The following is a 17,364-nucleotide window of genomic DNA, read 5'->3' on the forward strand; positions in this document are numbered from 1 at the left end:
CGACAGGTTGAGGACACTTGTTAAATACTTAACTCCGGGTTCATCTCGATGGTTAAGTATTACCATCGACATTCGGTGTGGGCCTAAAGCTTTGAACGATTTCGCGTTTTGGATGACATCTGCAATATCGCCCATCTTATATTGTGTTTGTACCTCCTCGACTGGAAGGGCTCTTCTTATACGGTGTGCTATGCCGTATCTCTCTCGGGGTGCTGTATGAGCTGCCGGTAAAATAAAACGCGCACCTCTTTGGGTAAATTACTGTCACGCCGTTTAAGGTAACGGATTGGAGTGTGATTTAACCGTTGACCACATTTTACTTAATCCTGCACCAATGTTGCATTGCTTCAGGTGGTCTAGCCACTTCTTCCGCTTATGTTCGCCTACTAGCCTCTTGACTTCAAGAGTAAGCTCTCTAACTCTCGGGTCCTCAGGGGTTGTACGATGAAGCTCATCACGCTCATTTGGGAAATTTGGTCTAATTTGAATTTTGTTCTGGTGTTTTTTCTGGGAAAGCCGAAAAGTGAGCATCATTCTCATTAACATGAGAATACTCGATGCTTAAAAAGTTTAAATTTTCTCAAAAAATCATCATTTCAAAAACTGAAAAGCCAATTGATAATTCCCTTCGCCGGGATGAAATCATGATATTGGTAGCGACCAGTAAATTTTGCAAGCTGTCAGTGCGTTTTGAAAACATTATTCTCTGCAAAGAGGGTAGTGATGAAGTTAAGCCAATGGGGGAATACTCCAGACTTAAGAGAAATGAGAACGGTTTTTTTTACCGCAGAAGTAAAGCCTTTTTGTGAACTTTAATTTGATTAAAAAAAATATTAACATTTCTTCAGGGCGTATAACTACTGTTATGATGTATACGCCACATAGGACACATGTTTATAAGCAGCGAAAATATATTAAATAGGACCATGTTCGGATGTATGTAGTATAATATCATTAGTTAAAAAATTTTTGCCGCTGAAGTAAACCATTTATGTGAATTTTTATTCGCGTAAAAAAATACATCAGCATGTCTTCAGGGCGTATAACTACTGTTATAAAATATACGCCACAGAGGACCTGTTAGCAATTGCTCATAAGCAGCGAAAATATATTAAATTATATTTATTGTTTCATAATTTTTGCTATTGTTTTTTGTTTTTGTTTTATCGGGTTTTTAATGGTCTATTGTGGTAATACGATTTCCGTTCTCTGTCATTTATAAATAAGCATAGTTTAGCTTTAACCCCTTATTTAATATTCATTATTTTACTTTAAATATTTTTCATTGAGTTTTATTATTAATTTTTTATTATTGATTTACTTTATTATGCATTTTACTTAAAATTATCGGTTTTATTTTAAATCCTCTTTTTGTTTTTCATATAAATTTTCTTTCTACTCTTTATTTAGTTTTAATTTTTCGTATAACAATTAATAATAGTTGATAGAAAAATAGTTTAAAAAGTTGTCACATAACAAAAAATATAAAGTTTCTTTTCACTTTCTTTCTTATATCTTTTAGTTTCTTCTTATAATCGTCGCCTAGCAGAAAACAGAAAAAAAAAATTAAATTCAGAAATAGAATCACGGGTGGTTTAGGTTTTCTTGCAACGTTAAAAGTTTTGGTTTTATTTTCATTTATTTTTTTAGTTGTTTTTCTTTGCCTTAACTAATTTTCTTTCTCTTAAATATAAATAAAATATTTTACTTAATCCTAAGTATTTTATTTTCTCTTTTCTTCATAAAACGTTTGCAGGTGATTTGTATTTTTTTGTATTTAGTTCGGGGTATTTTTTATGTGTGTGTGTGTGGAATGAAAACTTTTCCATAAGCTCTGTTAGTTTTTCTCTTTGTTCTTCATAAAGGTTGCTCACCTTATGGTTCTCTCACCTGATTACTTGAGTTTTCGCAGTGAATTCTTCCAATGTGTGAGTGGTGTGATCCTTTAAATTACAAATCTTAATCGTCCTTAATGAAATCCTCCTCCTCCTGAAGAGAAATGATCTGTTGAAAGGGTAAAAAAATTGGAAAATAGAATTTGTATTATTATTCCTTAAAGAATTCATTTTTTCATAAATAAAATGACAGAAACTTTTTCCAAAATGCAACTCATCAAATCAATAGTTCGTATGGTGTATTGGTACGTATGCGTCCGGTTGTTAGTTATACGTCACAGTGTACAAAATCATTTAACAAGGAGAATTATAGTTGTTTTATAATTCCGCGATTGGTTCGCTCGCTTCAAGCTCCATACGATTGTCTCTTCTCATTCCTGGCGCATTCAAGCAAAGGACCCCAAACGAGCAGTATCAAAACTACCACTACAGCCGACCCAACTAGTAGCACCATGTTGAGGATTGTCGATCCGAAAATCACAAGCCGAGGACCATCAACTCGACTCGTAGGGACAAGGGAGACTTCTTTCGGATCAATGAGTGCACCCTAACTTATATTAGCGCAATGATATGGTTCCAATTTTTTGGCGCAGAGTCCGAACGAGTGATACCACATGTGGTGAAGTTTTATACGGTTCTTTTCGTTTATGAAGAAGACTAAATACCAAATTTCCGCAAGTTAGGTAAAACAATGTGGCTAACCTTTAAAATACCGAAATTCGGGAGGTATCGTTCCATTGGGAACATATCAAAACGTCGATCTATACTTAAAAATGTCTGGCGAAAAAGTGTGGACCTATACCGACAAATTTCTGGGAGAAAGTTTTATACCCCTTAAAAAACTAAGTAAAGATTTCAGCCATTTTGGTGTGATAATGATGCTAAACCTTCAAAATACCAAAAATCGGGAGGTACCGTTCTATTGGAGCTATATGAAGGCGTGGACCTATACCGACAAATTTCATGTGGAACGTTTAATACCCCAAATGAAGACCAAATGCCAAATTTCAGCCATTTCGGTGCAATATTGAGGTCACAACCTTTAAAATACCAGAAATAGGGAGGTACCGTTCTATGGGGCTATACTAAGGCGTGGACCTGAACCGACAATTTTCTGGGGGAAAGTTTTATACCAATAACGAAGACTAAAAGCAAATTTCAACCATTTCTGAGGAATGTAGAGGCCACAATCTTCAAAACACCAAAAATCGGGAGGTGCGTTCTACTGGGGCTATATGAAGGCGTGGTCCTATACCGACAAATTTCATATGGAACGTTTAATACCCCAAATGAAGACCAAATTCGATTCGGTGGAATATTGCGGCTACCATCTTCAAAATATCGGAAATAGGGAGGTACCTTTCCAAATTTCAGCCATTGCGGTGTGATAATGAGGCTAAAACCTTCAAAATACCGAAAATCGGGTGGTACCGCTCTATGGAGGCTATATAAAACGTGGACCGATATAACCCATTTGCAATACCACACATCATAGGAGTGATAGAAGCTTCTGTACCAAATTACAAACCTCTATATTTAAAATTGCGAGCCGTATTTTGATTTCAACAGAAGGACGGACGGACAGACGGACATGTTTATATCGTCTTAGAATTTTACCCTGATCACGATTTTTTGTGTTACAAATGGGTGACGTAGGGAATGAATGATACAAAGCAACGGTCTTTTGACCGGCATTAACGTGGCAAAGCATAGGATTTATCCTGGTCCCTCTTTCATCTCAAGTGGACACTGACCTCCCGTGGTGTCACCTGGGAGCTGCCTTTAACATCCGTCAAAGGTAGTGAGCTAACATGTGCCGCGCGTTCACCCATAAGAACTTTAAAAACTTGGGTTGGGCGTTGGGCTAGTAACTCACCCCGTCAAAACACCGCTTACTATGAAAAAACAAAGAAAAAAGAAAACAAACCCCTCTAAAGTTGATGAACCCCGCAAACGTTTTAAGGACCATGATCTGCTAATCTGCACATGGAATGTCAGGACTCTCTACAGATCGAAAGAAAAATAGCGGGAGAAGAGCAGAAAGGAGAAGCGTATTTTCAGAAGAAACAAGAAAGAACAAGAAAAACGTGAGTGTGAAAAACTCGAGATGTTCAGGAGTCAGAATGAAGTCCGTAAATTTTACCAGAGTGTAAAACACCAGACTGATGGTTATGGTGCTGGCACATTCTCCTGCAAAGATCATGAAGGGAATCTGGTAACTGATACAGATAGCGTACTGAGGATCTGGAAGGAGCATTTCATGAAGCTCTTAGTAGCGAATATGGGCGGCGATGAAGATACACCAGAACCAATCGCAAACGACGACGTTGAATGTCTTCAACCTAGCCAAAGCGAGGTCATTAGTCGGCTAAAAAACAATAAAGCAGAAGGAGCTGATGGGCGAACTGTTCAACTGGTGGCGAAATGATGATAAGGAGTATGCATCAGTTAATTACCGAAATTTGGCAGGAAGAGAGCATACCCAACGATTGGAACATCAGCCTCCTATGTCCCGTACACAAGAAAGGAGACAAGACGGTGTGTATAAACTACAGAGGCATAAGTCTGTTCCCAATCGCATACAAAGTACTGTCGTGTGTACTATGTGAACGTTTAAAACTCATGGTCAATAACATAATCGGGTCATACCAATGCAGTTTTAGACCTGGTAAATCGATAATTCAGCAAATCTTCACACTGCGCCAAATACTGGAGAAGACCCACGAAAGACAGATCGACACATACCACCTGTTCGTCGACTATAAGGCCGCCTTCGACAGCCCAATTCGATCAAAGGTGTTCCAAGCGATGTCTGAGTTTGGTATCCCTGCAAAACTTATAAGATTATGCAGGATGACATTGGCTAATACAAGATCAGCTGTTAAAGTAGGAAAGGACCTCTCGGAACCTTTTGAAACAAAACGAGGTTTCAGGTAAGGTGACAGCCTATCGTGTGACCTTTTTAACATTCTATTGTAAAAGGTCATACGAGAAGCGAATGTATATACCGATAGAGATAAAATAGCACTATATACAATAAGGATATGATGTTACTGGCCTACGCAGACGATATTGATATAATAGGACGATCAACTCGATCCGTAACAGCCGCCTTTGCGAAAATTGAAATAGAGTCTGCCAAAGTGGGTCTGGCAGTCAACGGCGATAAGACAAAGTTTATGGTATCAACACGCAAGACGTCCAGTAGACTCGGACCAAGAGTTGATTTTCAGAACTACAATTTTGGGGTAATAAATGACTTTATTTACCTCGGCACCGCCATAAATAAAACGAACAACATCAGTTTTGAAATCAAAAGTAGAATAATATTGGCCAACAGAAGCTACTTTGGTCTAAGTAAACAGTTTAAAAGTAAAACCACCTCTCGTCAAACAAAATTTACACTCTACCAGAAACTGATACTAACCGTACTTATGTATGGATCTGAGGCATGGGTACTTGCGAAGGCAGATGAGGCAAAACTTGGTGTGTTGCGTTGACGGTGAATACCGACGTCGTATGAACCACGAGCAATACCAGCCGACCGACATCGATATAGTAAAACGTATCGAACTACAACGATTGCGTTGGCTGGGCCATGTCAGCAGGATGGATAAAGATGCCCCCGCCAAAAAGGCATTTGAATACGAGCCACTCGACGTGGGCGTATACCGGGGAAGGCCAAACCCCGCTGGAAAAACCAAAATGGGACTCAAACACGACGCTTGTCGATTGGCGCAAAGAAATTGAGAAAAAAAAAAAACGATTGCGGTGCTTCAAACGACTTTTATATGATCGTCACAGATGACGAATCTAGGATCTATGCGTGTGAACCCGAAACAAAGCAGCAATCGACAGTGGGGGTATTCGAAGGCGATCCAAATCCAACAAAAGTTTTTCATGGAAGAAACACTTCAAAGCAAATGAACTGACCATGTGGCGACTACACGGTTTGAGCAAGGTCGGACGGTTAATTCTGAGTGCCGATGTTGAAACTCCGCTGGGAAATTCAGCTTCGGGTATTCGATCGGCATGTATGTAGCGAGCGGCTGCAGCAGTGATGATGTCCCGAAAATTCTCTCAGCTACCAGAGTATGTGAGGGAATGGCCCGCTCTGTAAAGCGGTGATTGGTATGAGGTCGGGTGGCGGTCAGAGGTTATGAAGTCGGATGGTCTCTTTACGGAGAGGATGATCAGAAGATGGTCTGACCCAATGGAGATAAAGGATTTTTAAAACACATCGTTTATCAGACCGGGCGCCACAATTATGGTGTCTGGCGAGTTGTAGCAATCTCCACTATTCCCCGTAGAAGCGTGTTCATGCACCGTGCAAAATGCGGAGTTATCTATTTGCGCTGTACCCCTCTGGCCATTGTTTAGGAAGGAATGCCAAAACTCTTGTTCAGCATTGAAGTTCACTAGTACCAGACGTTTATTTTCCTCCAAAAGCGAACTTGTGTCGGGCATTGGTGGTATGTACACATTCAGCAGCTCTACCTCGGCAGCCCCACACTTTACTGCTACCCAAGTAAGTAAGGATCATTAGAGTCAAGCGAAATAGGTCTGTACTGAACAGATTAGTGTATAAAGAGGACAAGTCCTTCTCCTCCGCATGTGACTGTGATCTTTGTTTTTTATTGGATCGCAGCGACCATGATGTTCCTCCGACTCATACACTCTACGATTTCGCTAACTTTGTTACGGAAACCATTGCAATTAAATTGCAGGAATTGTGCATTTTCGGTGCACCGAATAGCAATATGGGGATGTAAGTGCTCAATTGTTGCTGTTGTGAGAATCGTATTCCGGCGATGAAGTTAGAAGTTAGAGACATGCTGGGAGTTGTTCGGGCGCAGCAAGCAGCAACATAACTCCTATCGCAGTATCCTGGTGGCGACATACATCCATTACATCTTACAGAAGTTGAGATATAGTGGATGCGAATCTGGCAATCGGAACAGATCTATGACCCGGGATTCTTTTGCATCCCGGCACGGACCAAAAGAGCTCGGAGCAGGCATTTCGGGACATACTGCCGATCCCATGGTGAAAAAGATATACTAACACAAACACATAATAGTTGGCCTGTCGGCCCTGGGATTGATGACTGTTTAGTCAGTTGCCTTGCGGATTATACATTTCGAAACCATCGACACATTAGGTCAAAGATGGTGCGGTGGCAGACTTTTTATAACCTCAGCCTTTAGGCTAACGTGTGATACGACCAAAATTGTGCCTCATCGAAATAATGGTTTTAGACCCCAAGTATGTTTGGACGAAATTCGTTTCAGATAATTTGGAGTCGATTTAGCAATGTCCGTCTGGCTGGTGCGCACGATAAATCTTGAACGGGTCAACCAAATTTTGGGTATCGTAATATTTTGTCCAAAACTTAATTTATGTTCGAAGATGGGCCACATCGGTCCACTCTTTCGGGTACCTTCCCCACAAAAGTTCAAACATTTTCAGTAAAATGGTGTGAACGATAACTCTCGAAGGGAGCAATCAGTTCGGTCCAAACTTTCCACATCGGATTATTCTTTCCAAATATAGATCGGGTTCGAATAAGGACCTCCCACACAAAATTCAAAACAATTGAAGTTTAAGAGTCTCTTTGCGGCTTATTTGACGAAGATACAATTTTTGCCCTGAGATAATGGGCATAAAGCTGGAAGAAGCCCTGACGACACCTACTAAAAGGGCAAATCCGCAAGATAACTCTCGCAGGGAGTTTCTGTTTGGTCCAAACTTTGCACATGATATTATTTCATCCAGTCATGTATCAGTTTGGAATATGGACTATATCGGTTCCGTCCTTCGGGTATCTCCCCCACAAAAGTTCAGAAATTTTCGGAAAAATACGAATTACGATAACTCTTGAAGGGAGGAACCGATTTGGTGCATACTTTGCATATGGTGAAATTTCTACAAAACATAGATGAAGTTGCAATATGGACTCGGTCCACTCCTTTAAAATTTCGGATAAGTTTAGTTTAAGACCTTCTCTCGATTTATGTTGTAAAAACATGTATTAGCTGCCTCCATTACTACTGTACAAGTTTTTCAGGGTCAAGCCCTTACTTCCTGAGAAAATAGCCCGAACGGTGTAAAAAATCCCTATGGCACAAGGTGTAGTGGCTGGAGCCCACGATAACTCTAGAACAAATTAGCCGATTCTCGAACAAATTAGCCGATTCCAAAATTTGGCCATCGTAATATTTTGCCTAAACTTAGTTTAAGTTCGCAGATGAGCCATATCGGTCCACTTCTTCGGTCATAGATGAAGTTTCTATATAGACTCTATCGGGTACACTCTTTCGGGTACTTCTTTCACAATATTTCGGATAAGTTCAGTTAAAGAACTGCTCTCGAATCACTTTGATTTTTGTTGTAACAACTTTATGTGTAGTTACCGGAGCGCACTAAAATTCTCGAACGGAAAATTTGGCATCCATAACATTTTGTCCAAACTTACTTCTATCGATCCATCCATTCCGCAAAAGCGCAAAAAATTTCTCTAAAGTGGTACTCATGCTTATCATGAAATTTAGTTTAACTTCGAAAATGACCCATATCAGTCTTGCCCTTAGGGCACCTCGCAGAAAGGGCTACACAATCTGAAAACTCCCTAATACATAATTATTGGGGAAAAGTATTTTGGTTGCGTTGCCATTATCCGATTCCATATTGTAGATTAGATTAATATTCCAATTCACACAGGCTGAGGATATATCTCTGTCGGCAAAGCCGACTGATACTGACTGACTGATACTTTTTTCCTTGTTTTTAGTTAAATCGGGCTACTTTATCTCATGGTCTTCCGCTATGCTCAGGAGTAGACATTTTTATACCCTCAGAATTGATGCTAACGTACCTAATAATGTACCTGATCGAAATAACGGTTTTTAGACCCCAAGTATGTTTGGACGAAATGTGTTTCAGATAATTTGAAGTTGATTTAGCCACGTCCGTCCTTCTGTCTGTCTGTCAGTCTGCCTGGTGCGCACGATAACCCTCGAACGGGTCAACCGATTCGGTCCAAAATTTATTTGGCTTTCGTAATATTTTGTCCAAACTTAGTTTAAGTTCGATGATGGGTTATATCGGTCCACTCCTTCCGGTACCTCCCCAACAAAAGTTCGAAAATGTTGAAAGGAGTAACCAATTTGGTCCATACCTTGCACATCATGAAATTTCTACTAGACTTAGATGAGGTTTTAATATGGACTAAATCGGTCCACTCCTTCCACACAAAATTTCGGAAAAGTTCTGTTTAGTGCCAAATCTCGAATCGCTTTGATTTTTGCTGTAGCAACTTGTATTCAATGCCCCCCATACGACGGTAAAAAGTTTTATCAGGGGCAAGTCCAAACTTCCTGAGAAAATAGCCTGAAAAGTTCAAAAGCCCCTATGACACCGTGTGTAGTGGTTGAAGCGCAAGATAGCTTTCGAACGGATCTGCCGATTCGATTCAAAATTTGACCTTCGCAATATTTTGTCCAAACTTAGTCTAAGTTCGAAGATATGCCATATCGGTCCACTCTGTCAGGTACCTTCCCCACCAAAGTTCAAAAATCTTAGAAAAATTGTGAGCATAATAACTCTTGAAGGGAGTGACCAATTTGGTCCATACGTTAAACATCCTAATATATCAGGTTCGAATATGGGCTATATTTGTCCACTCCTTTGGGTACCTACCACACAAAATTTTGGATAAATTCACTTTAAGAACTGCTGTCGAATCACTTTGATTTTTGTTGAAGCAACTTGCATTCGCCGCCTCAAATACGGCAGTAAAAGTTTTTTTCAGGGGCAAGTCCATACTTCTTGAGAAAACAGCCCGAAAGTTGTAAAAAAACCCTATGCCACCATATGTAGTGGCTGGAGAGCTCGAGCCGAATACTGCGTTCGTCCATACTTTGGATATCGTAATATTTCTTCGAATATTAGATGAAATTCGAAGGTGGTGCTTATAGGTCCACTCCTTCCGGTACCTCCCCCATCAAAGTTCGAAAATATTCGCTAAAATGGAACGCGCGATGTCTAATAGACGTAGCAACCGATTTGGTCCAAACTTTGAATCTTTAAATATTGTCTAAACTTAGTTTATGTTTAAATTTGGGCCCTATCTGTCCAATACTTGGGGTACCACCCACACAAATATTCAACATTTTTGTGTGGTTAAGGGGTCTGTTCGAGGATCCTTTGGACATTTTTACCGAAGGTTTTCCTAGTGGCCCTGTTTACAGCGATATTATGTTGTTCGTAGGCTTGTGTGATAAAAAAGCCCTATTTTTCGATATCTCCCGCAAATTTTTTGAGCTTTCATCCTATCCATATTTTTGTCGGTTTATACGCCCAAAATTTTAAAAATCCGCTAAATACATAAGTTTTTTTTTGGAAAAAAGGTATTTCTAACCTTACAGGCTGAGGGTATATCTCTGTCGGCAAAGTTGACTAATACTTTTTTACTTGTTTTTCAAAATATCGCTTTAGTTTTTTGTCACATACCTTGTTAAAACGATTTTGTACATTGGTGCGTATGACTAGTGTCAAGACGTATACGCCACCATAACAGTTAACTGCATGAAATTTAATTAATTTTTGTACTAAATTTTCTCCATTAATTTGCACACTCTTATTTTATAGGAAAAAAGTTTCTGTCAAAATAAACAGGTGCTCTTATTTTCTTATGAAATATAATACACAATAAAACGTTCTAAAGCACAGAAGCTACGAAAACTAAACATGTCATAAAAAATTATATTGGCAACCAAAAATAAATTTGTTTTTTTTTTCATTTCGTTCCATTTTACTACGAGTTTTATTAGTGTGTTCATATAAATATACAAATAAAAGCAAATCTACGTTACGTTTGTAGTTTCATTTTAAGGAACTCTATGGCAAGCAGAGCATCTAAGACAGATGGCATTTCTTGTTGCACAGTGTCGAAACATTGAATGATTGTAGAAAGCGAGAGAGATAGCAGAGTCATTTTGTTTTAAATATTTTTTGCTAAAACCAAAAAAGTAAAACTTAAAAAAAACAAAATTTATTTCATACTTACTTACAATTGGATCTTGGGATTTGTGCTGGTTGGCGGCTACCACTTACTTGTAGCAGTGCTGAGGGTGCTGTTGTTTGGTGGTTCTTAAAAACAAGGGAGCTTTGTTATCACCACTCAAGAGCCAAGTTTGTGTAATTGGTGATGTCATTGCTTTTTCTTTTGTGATTTAATAGATATGCTAGGTAATATTTTTATTTTTCTCTTTTTGGTTTTTATTTTCTTTTCAAAAAAATAGTGTTCAACAATTCAGCTTTGAGATGTGAGGTATTTTAAATTTGAATTTTTCTTTTGTTAGATTTTTATTTCTTTTTTGTTTCCGTTGAAAATTTAGTTATCAAAAAGAGAGTTTTTTTTGTGTATGTTTGTGTTAGTGAGTTGGCCTAACTTAAAAATCTGGAAATTCATCTAAAAAATAAAATTTTGCCAATTAAAAACATTGCAGATTTTTAATGTCAACAAAAATTTCAAAAATTATTAAATTCCATGTAGAAAAAACGGGTTTGGAATTATCATCTATTCAAACTACAAATGTTGGTTTTTCTAACATTCCAGTGTTGTTTTTTATTTTCTTATTTTTTACTACGAAAAAATTGCAGGTGCCATAAATTTAGGTAATCGGTTGTTGTAAAGAACTGCGGGAACTGGTTTTAGAATGCACAGCTGTTGCGTTATTAGTTTTTTTTTTGGAAATTGGTTCATTTCATTTGGATAGGTTCGGTTGTTCGGTGGTTGTATTTCAAGTTTTTTTTTTGGAATTTTGGGAATGGAAATATAGGAAAAATTTAATTATTTTCTTGTAACTGGCATTCATAAAATTTCGTTTCAAACATTTATAGAATTAAAAAAAATGTTAACACTGAGAGAGAAAAAGTTCAAATATTTTTACATTAATCAAAAAAGCGAGTTTCTTATGTGTATGTCTGACATATGAAAGGGTTATTTATATTAGGAAAACCTTAAATTTTTTATTAAAATTTACAAAAAATCCAAATTTTTACCGAATTTAAGTTGTAAAGATAAAAAATAAAAATTAAAGAAAAACTTACCTTACCTTGCAGACATCCCATAATTCATGTTTAAACTCCAAAAACAACTTGTGTCTCAGATTGAAGGTAATTATTTAAAGCAAATCGAATACTTTGGAAAAGACCTCTTGAGTTCTCTTATGGACACTCGATCTAATTTTAAGCTCAGTAGTGCAATTCTCTAACTCATCTTTTGAGTTATCGATAAAAATCGCAAAATTAAAATGGCAAGTTAGCGACCAAAAATAGTAGTCGGAAATATCGATTAATGTCAAACTGTCCAGCAACCACAAAACAACCACAAACATTAAGTTGCGCAGAAAGATCACCATTTTGATTTTCGAAAGATCAATTTAGGTATAATAAACGGTGGGTCTAGGATCATTATATATATTCATGATCATTATATTCATGTTTTATATTGAGGCTAATTTTTATGTGTTTTTGATGGACTTGTGCTGGCTAGAATTTTAAACCGCTTGGTATTGGAATTTTGTTGATGTACATTTTCGTCATTGGTGCGTATGACTAGTATCGCAACGTATACGCAACAAGAAAAAAAGTATTAGGCGGCTTTGTCGACAGCTAAATAATCTTAGCCTATAATTACATACACTGGTGTGCGAAATAATAGAGCCACAGAAGTTAAAACACATTAAACGTTTCTAAATCACTTCTGAAAAGTGTTTTATGGCGCAAATTGCATTTTTATAGTGGAACACTATCCCATAAATAAAATGCAGTCAACATTTGTCAACATTTGGGGGTTGACCTTGTATTAGGCAGGGTAGAGTCTGCAAAGAGGTGTGCGAAATAATAGAGCCACTTTAAGTAAATAAGACAATTTCTTAAGGAAATTTAAACTTGACCGTCAAAATCATAAGGAAAACTTTAGTTTTCCTTCCTAATATTATTTTCCTGAATGAATCTGCACCAAAAATTAAAATTGTAATTCCCCTTCTAGAGTTAATGGGGCTGAAAACCCATATGGACCCAGAATCAAAGATAATGTCCTATAAAGACCTCCAATATACTGCAAATATCAATAATATTTGTGATTGTGAAGAAAATGTGCTAAACTATTATCAAAAATAAGAAAACATCAAAAACCCGTCGAAAAAAGTTAATATTTTTATGATTTTAGATCAAAAAATGGGAGGTCCTGTAAGGAATATTACCCTTTGTAGCTCTTCTGCTCCAATAAACGAGCAAATAATGGATTGCTATTAACTCTAACAGATCTTAGGTGTTATTTAAGAACAGCCTAAAAAAATTATGGGTACAGAAATCACGAATCCTTAACATAAAGACAGAATATGTTTACACGTGATCGTAGACGAACGCGTGGGTTGGCCTATGATTGAACATTTTCCTTGTCAGGTGGTATAAAACTTATTTAATTTGAACGGACAGCTTTGGATATTATTTTCATTCACCACTGGTAGCCTGGACATTTAATAAAGCTAACCTCGATGTTTTAAAGGGCCTGAAATACTCAGCAATAAAGGAGGTAGCCAGAGATGGGTATTTTTCGAGAACTGTTATAAACATACTCTGTCTTTATGTTTAAGATTCGTGATTTCTGTGCCCATAAATTGTTTTATGCTGTTCTTAAATAACACCTAAGATCTGTTAGAGTTGATAATAATCCATTATTTACTCGTTTATTGGAGCAGAGGAGCTACAAAGCGTAATATTCCTTATAGGACCTCCCATTTTTTTGCTCTAAAATCATAAAAATATTAAATTTTTTCGACCGGTTTTTGATGTTTTCTTATTTTTGAAAGTAGTTTAGCACATTTTCTTCATAATCACAAATATTATTGATATTTTCAATAAATTGGAGGTCTTTATGGGACACTATCTCTGATTCTGGGCCCATATCGGTTTTCAGCCTCATTAACTCTAGAAGGGGAATTACAATTTTAATTTTTGGTGCAGGTTAATTCAGGAAAATAATGTTAGAAAGGAAAACTGAAGTTTTTCCTATGGTTTTGACGGTCAAATTTAAAATCCCTTAAAAAATTGTCTTATTTACTTAAAGTGGCTCTATTATTTCGCACACCTCTTTACAGGCTCTACCCTGTCTAATACAAGGTCAACCCCCAAATTGGACAAATGTTGACTGCATTTTATTTATGGGATAATGTTCCATTATTAAAATGCAATTTGCGCCATAAAAAACTTTTCAGAAGTGATTTAGAAACGTTTAATGTGTTTTAACTTCTGTGGCTCTATTATTTCGCACACCAGTGTAGATTAATTAATTAATTAAGCATTTTAACAAATTTTAATTTCTAAATAAATAACATTTTCGTGGCTGACATAAGAAGTTGTCGGAGTTTTTACAAAGACTACAGAAGTAAAAATCTCAACTTAACTACACTTAAGGGCAAGCATTTTAAAATTTGAAAATATGAAGGAATGACCCTATATATTCGACTGAAATATGCAACAGCGGATATATGAATAAAATTCACTTTACCTATTAAAAAAACACAATTTTGGACGGGTACTATTGAGGTTTTTAGAACATTTCATGGCTCATATCTCGGAAAGTATGAAATTCCCAAAAAAAAAGAAAGAAAAAAACGGCGAACTTTTTATACCCTCCACCATAAATTATATTGAAACCAGATATTACTAAACTCTTCAAAATACCGAAAATCGGGAGGTTCGTTGTATATGAATTTGTACCGACCATACTCAACGGAAATGTTTTGTACCCCCAACGAAGACGAAATACCAAATTTCAGTCATTTCGGTTAGATAATGCCACGATCCTCAAAATACCGAAAATCGGGAGGTACGTACCAACAATTCTCTACCGGATTGTTGTATATCCTCAACGAAGACCATATACCGAATTTTGCCCATTTCAGTAGACTAATGCGGCTAAAATCTTGAAAATCGGGAGGTACCGTTCTATGGGAGCTATATCAAATATCGTTCATTGGTAATGACATCAGTTGAGAACGGCTGGACTTTCTGTAAAATGTCCGTGACCCGACTTAGGTTTTTATGCAAAGAAGATTTGACCATGTCTACTTTTACGCCCACTTTTTTCAATTTTCAATTTTAATCTTTTCTACAAAAACTACTGAACTGATATTTCTGAAATTGTCAGGGAATGTACAGCGATGGCCCCTGGTGAAAATAGGCTATATATTTTGTTGAATTTTGGAAGGGGTGGGGTATTTCTATATCTTGCTATATCTTTATAAATAACAAATATATATACAGTCAACCAAAAAAGTCTACATACACCCTATAAATCTCGGGTTTTAAGGGTAAGGAAGCATTTTTATGAAAATCCAAGTACATAGTTCTATCTCATATCCCTAATAAACAATATTACATACAACAGAAACATATTCCATAATTCTAATAACGGTAAATTCTATAAAAATTAAAAAATTAATAGGGAAAAAGTGTACATACACCCAATGAAATATTAAGATTACCGTAAAATTTATGGAATAAGCAATACAAATTTTACATTTTATTGCTTTATCAAATGTCTCTGGTTGTCTATGATATATTTTAGACAAAATTGGAACATATTTGGGCTTTAATTGCCGTTATTTAGTGTCAGAATTCGCGTATAGCTCGTTAAGGCGGACCCTTGCAGATTTCTTTGAGTTTTACAGTCTAGTAGTTTATGAAACCCCAGAAAATACAGTGGGACTAACAATTTTGGGATCCAAGAGCGCTATGAAGTTTTTCTTGTGGATAATATATGCTCCTGAGCTTCGCTAAATATACGAATTCCGAGGATTATCATAAATTTTATAGTTTTCACAACATTCCAAGGGGCAAATTCGAATTACCTTGTAATAATGTCTGGTACAATCCTCGAGCATCCATTGAATAAGCAATGTTTCATTTCATCCGACATTTATAGCGCTTCAAGTGACCCTAACGATCATAATACGAGAGCATACTAGTTAACAGTGTTAATTTCATACAAATTGCATGTATTCTTTGGTGGTGCTTTTATTTTGATACTTTGGAAACTTTAGGAGCGAGTTTGTATAATAATATTGTACATTTCTGATTGAGTTAAGGTCCAAAATGTATTACAAGGTTATTCCAAGGTTCTTGCTTGTAATTTGACCCTTGGAATGCTGTGAAAACTATAAAATTTATGAAAAACTCAGGAATTCGCATATTAGCGAAGCTCAGGAGCATATATTATCCATAAGAACAACTTCAAAGCGCGGTAGGATCTCAAAATAATTAGTCCCACAGTATTTCCTGGGGTTTCATAAACTACCAGACTGAAAAACTCAAAGGTATATGCAAGGGTCCGCCGTGACGAGCTATACTCGAAGTCTGACCTTAAATAACGTCAATTAAAGCACAAATATGTTCCAATTTTGTCTAAAATATATCATAGACAACCAAAGACATTCGATAAAGCAATAAAATGTAAAATTTGTATTGCTTATTCCATAAATTTTACGGTAATCTTAATATTTCATTGGGTGTATGTACACTTTTTCCCTATTAATTTTTTAATTTTTATAGAATTTACCGTTATTCGTATTATGGAATATATTTCTGTTGTATGTAATATTGTTTTTTAGGGATATGAAATAGAACTATGTACTTGGATTTTCATAAAAATGCTTCCTTACCCTTAAAACTCGAGATTTATAGGGTGTATGTAGACTTTTTTGGTTGACTGTATATAAGCCTATGCTGTAATATAATATTCATGTTACTTGAAAAAATACTTGCAAAATACGAAGAAAATTTGGGGAAAAAATAAAAATTTTATTATTCTTATTTTGTTAACTTCTGATTTTATAGGAAAAGTTAAAGAACAAATGTTTCGAGTACTTTCGCTTTCTTGTCAATATATCGTTTTGATTTATGGTTATCGTATTGGCGAACATTTTTAGATTACACTATGCAACACTGAAAATGCAAACAACTTCTAGTATGCATTTTTTGAAAGTACATATTTAGACTACAAAAACCCTAGTAGGGTTTTGTCCTGTCAGATCCAGTTCGGATTTTATGGCCTCATCTAAACCGGGCTAAATCTACACTTTTTTGCATTTATCAGGCCTTTATCTCAGAAACGAATAGGAATTTGGCCTTACTGTCTTTAGCAATATTGTAGGCCTAACATAGTAGAAATTATCTTTTGAAACAACCACATAAGAAAAACTCCATCTAGGGCATCAAAATCTATAAAATATAGAAAATTTTACATAATTGCTGAAGTTCTGCTCAGTATCGGCTGAACTATTGGGAGTTGAACCAAGTAACCTTTTACAAAAATCTTCCAAATAAAGTTCTCAACTATTCTTTAGAACATTCTGAAACTCTAAAATGCTTACTTCATGTTGTTTCAGCGGTATTTTGC

The 17,364-nt window shown here is 36.5% G+C and overlaps 1 protein-coding gene across 1 annotated transcript in view; it reads right to left on the reverse strand.

The window, feature by feature from the left end:
• Window positions 1-1,841: 1,841 nt before the first annotated feature.
• The window catches only part of LOC141405224 (protein qui-1), a 442,299-nt gene continuing 426,776 nt past the window's right edge, over window positions 1,842-17,364 (reverse strand). The window contains exon 22 of the mRNA XM_073989320.1: window positions 1,842-2,004. Within this exon, the coding sequence (XP_073845421.1) occupies window positions 1,970-2,004 (35 nt within the window). The 3' untranslated portion in view covers window positions 1,842-1,969. The remainder of the gene's footprint in view (window positions 2,005-17,364) is intronic.

Source organism: Musca autumnalis, unplaced genomic scaffold (genome assembly GCF_047663935.1).
Source record: "Musca autumnalis isolate F117 unplaced genomic scaffold, ASM4766393v1 scaffold_5, whole genome shotgun sequence".
In the NCBI taxonomy this organism is placed as follows: Eukaryota; Metazoa; Arthropoda; class Insecta; order Diptera; family Muscidae; genus Musca; species Musca autumnalis.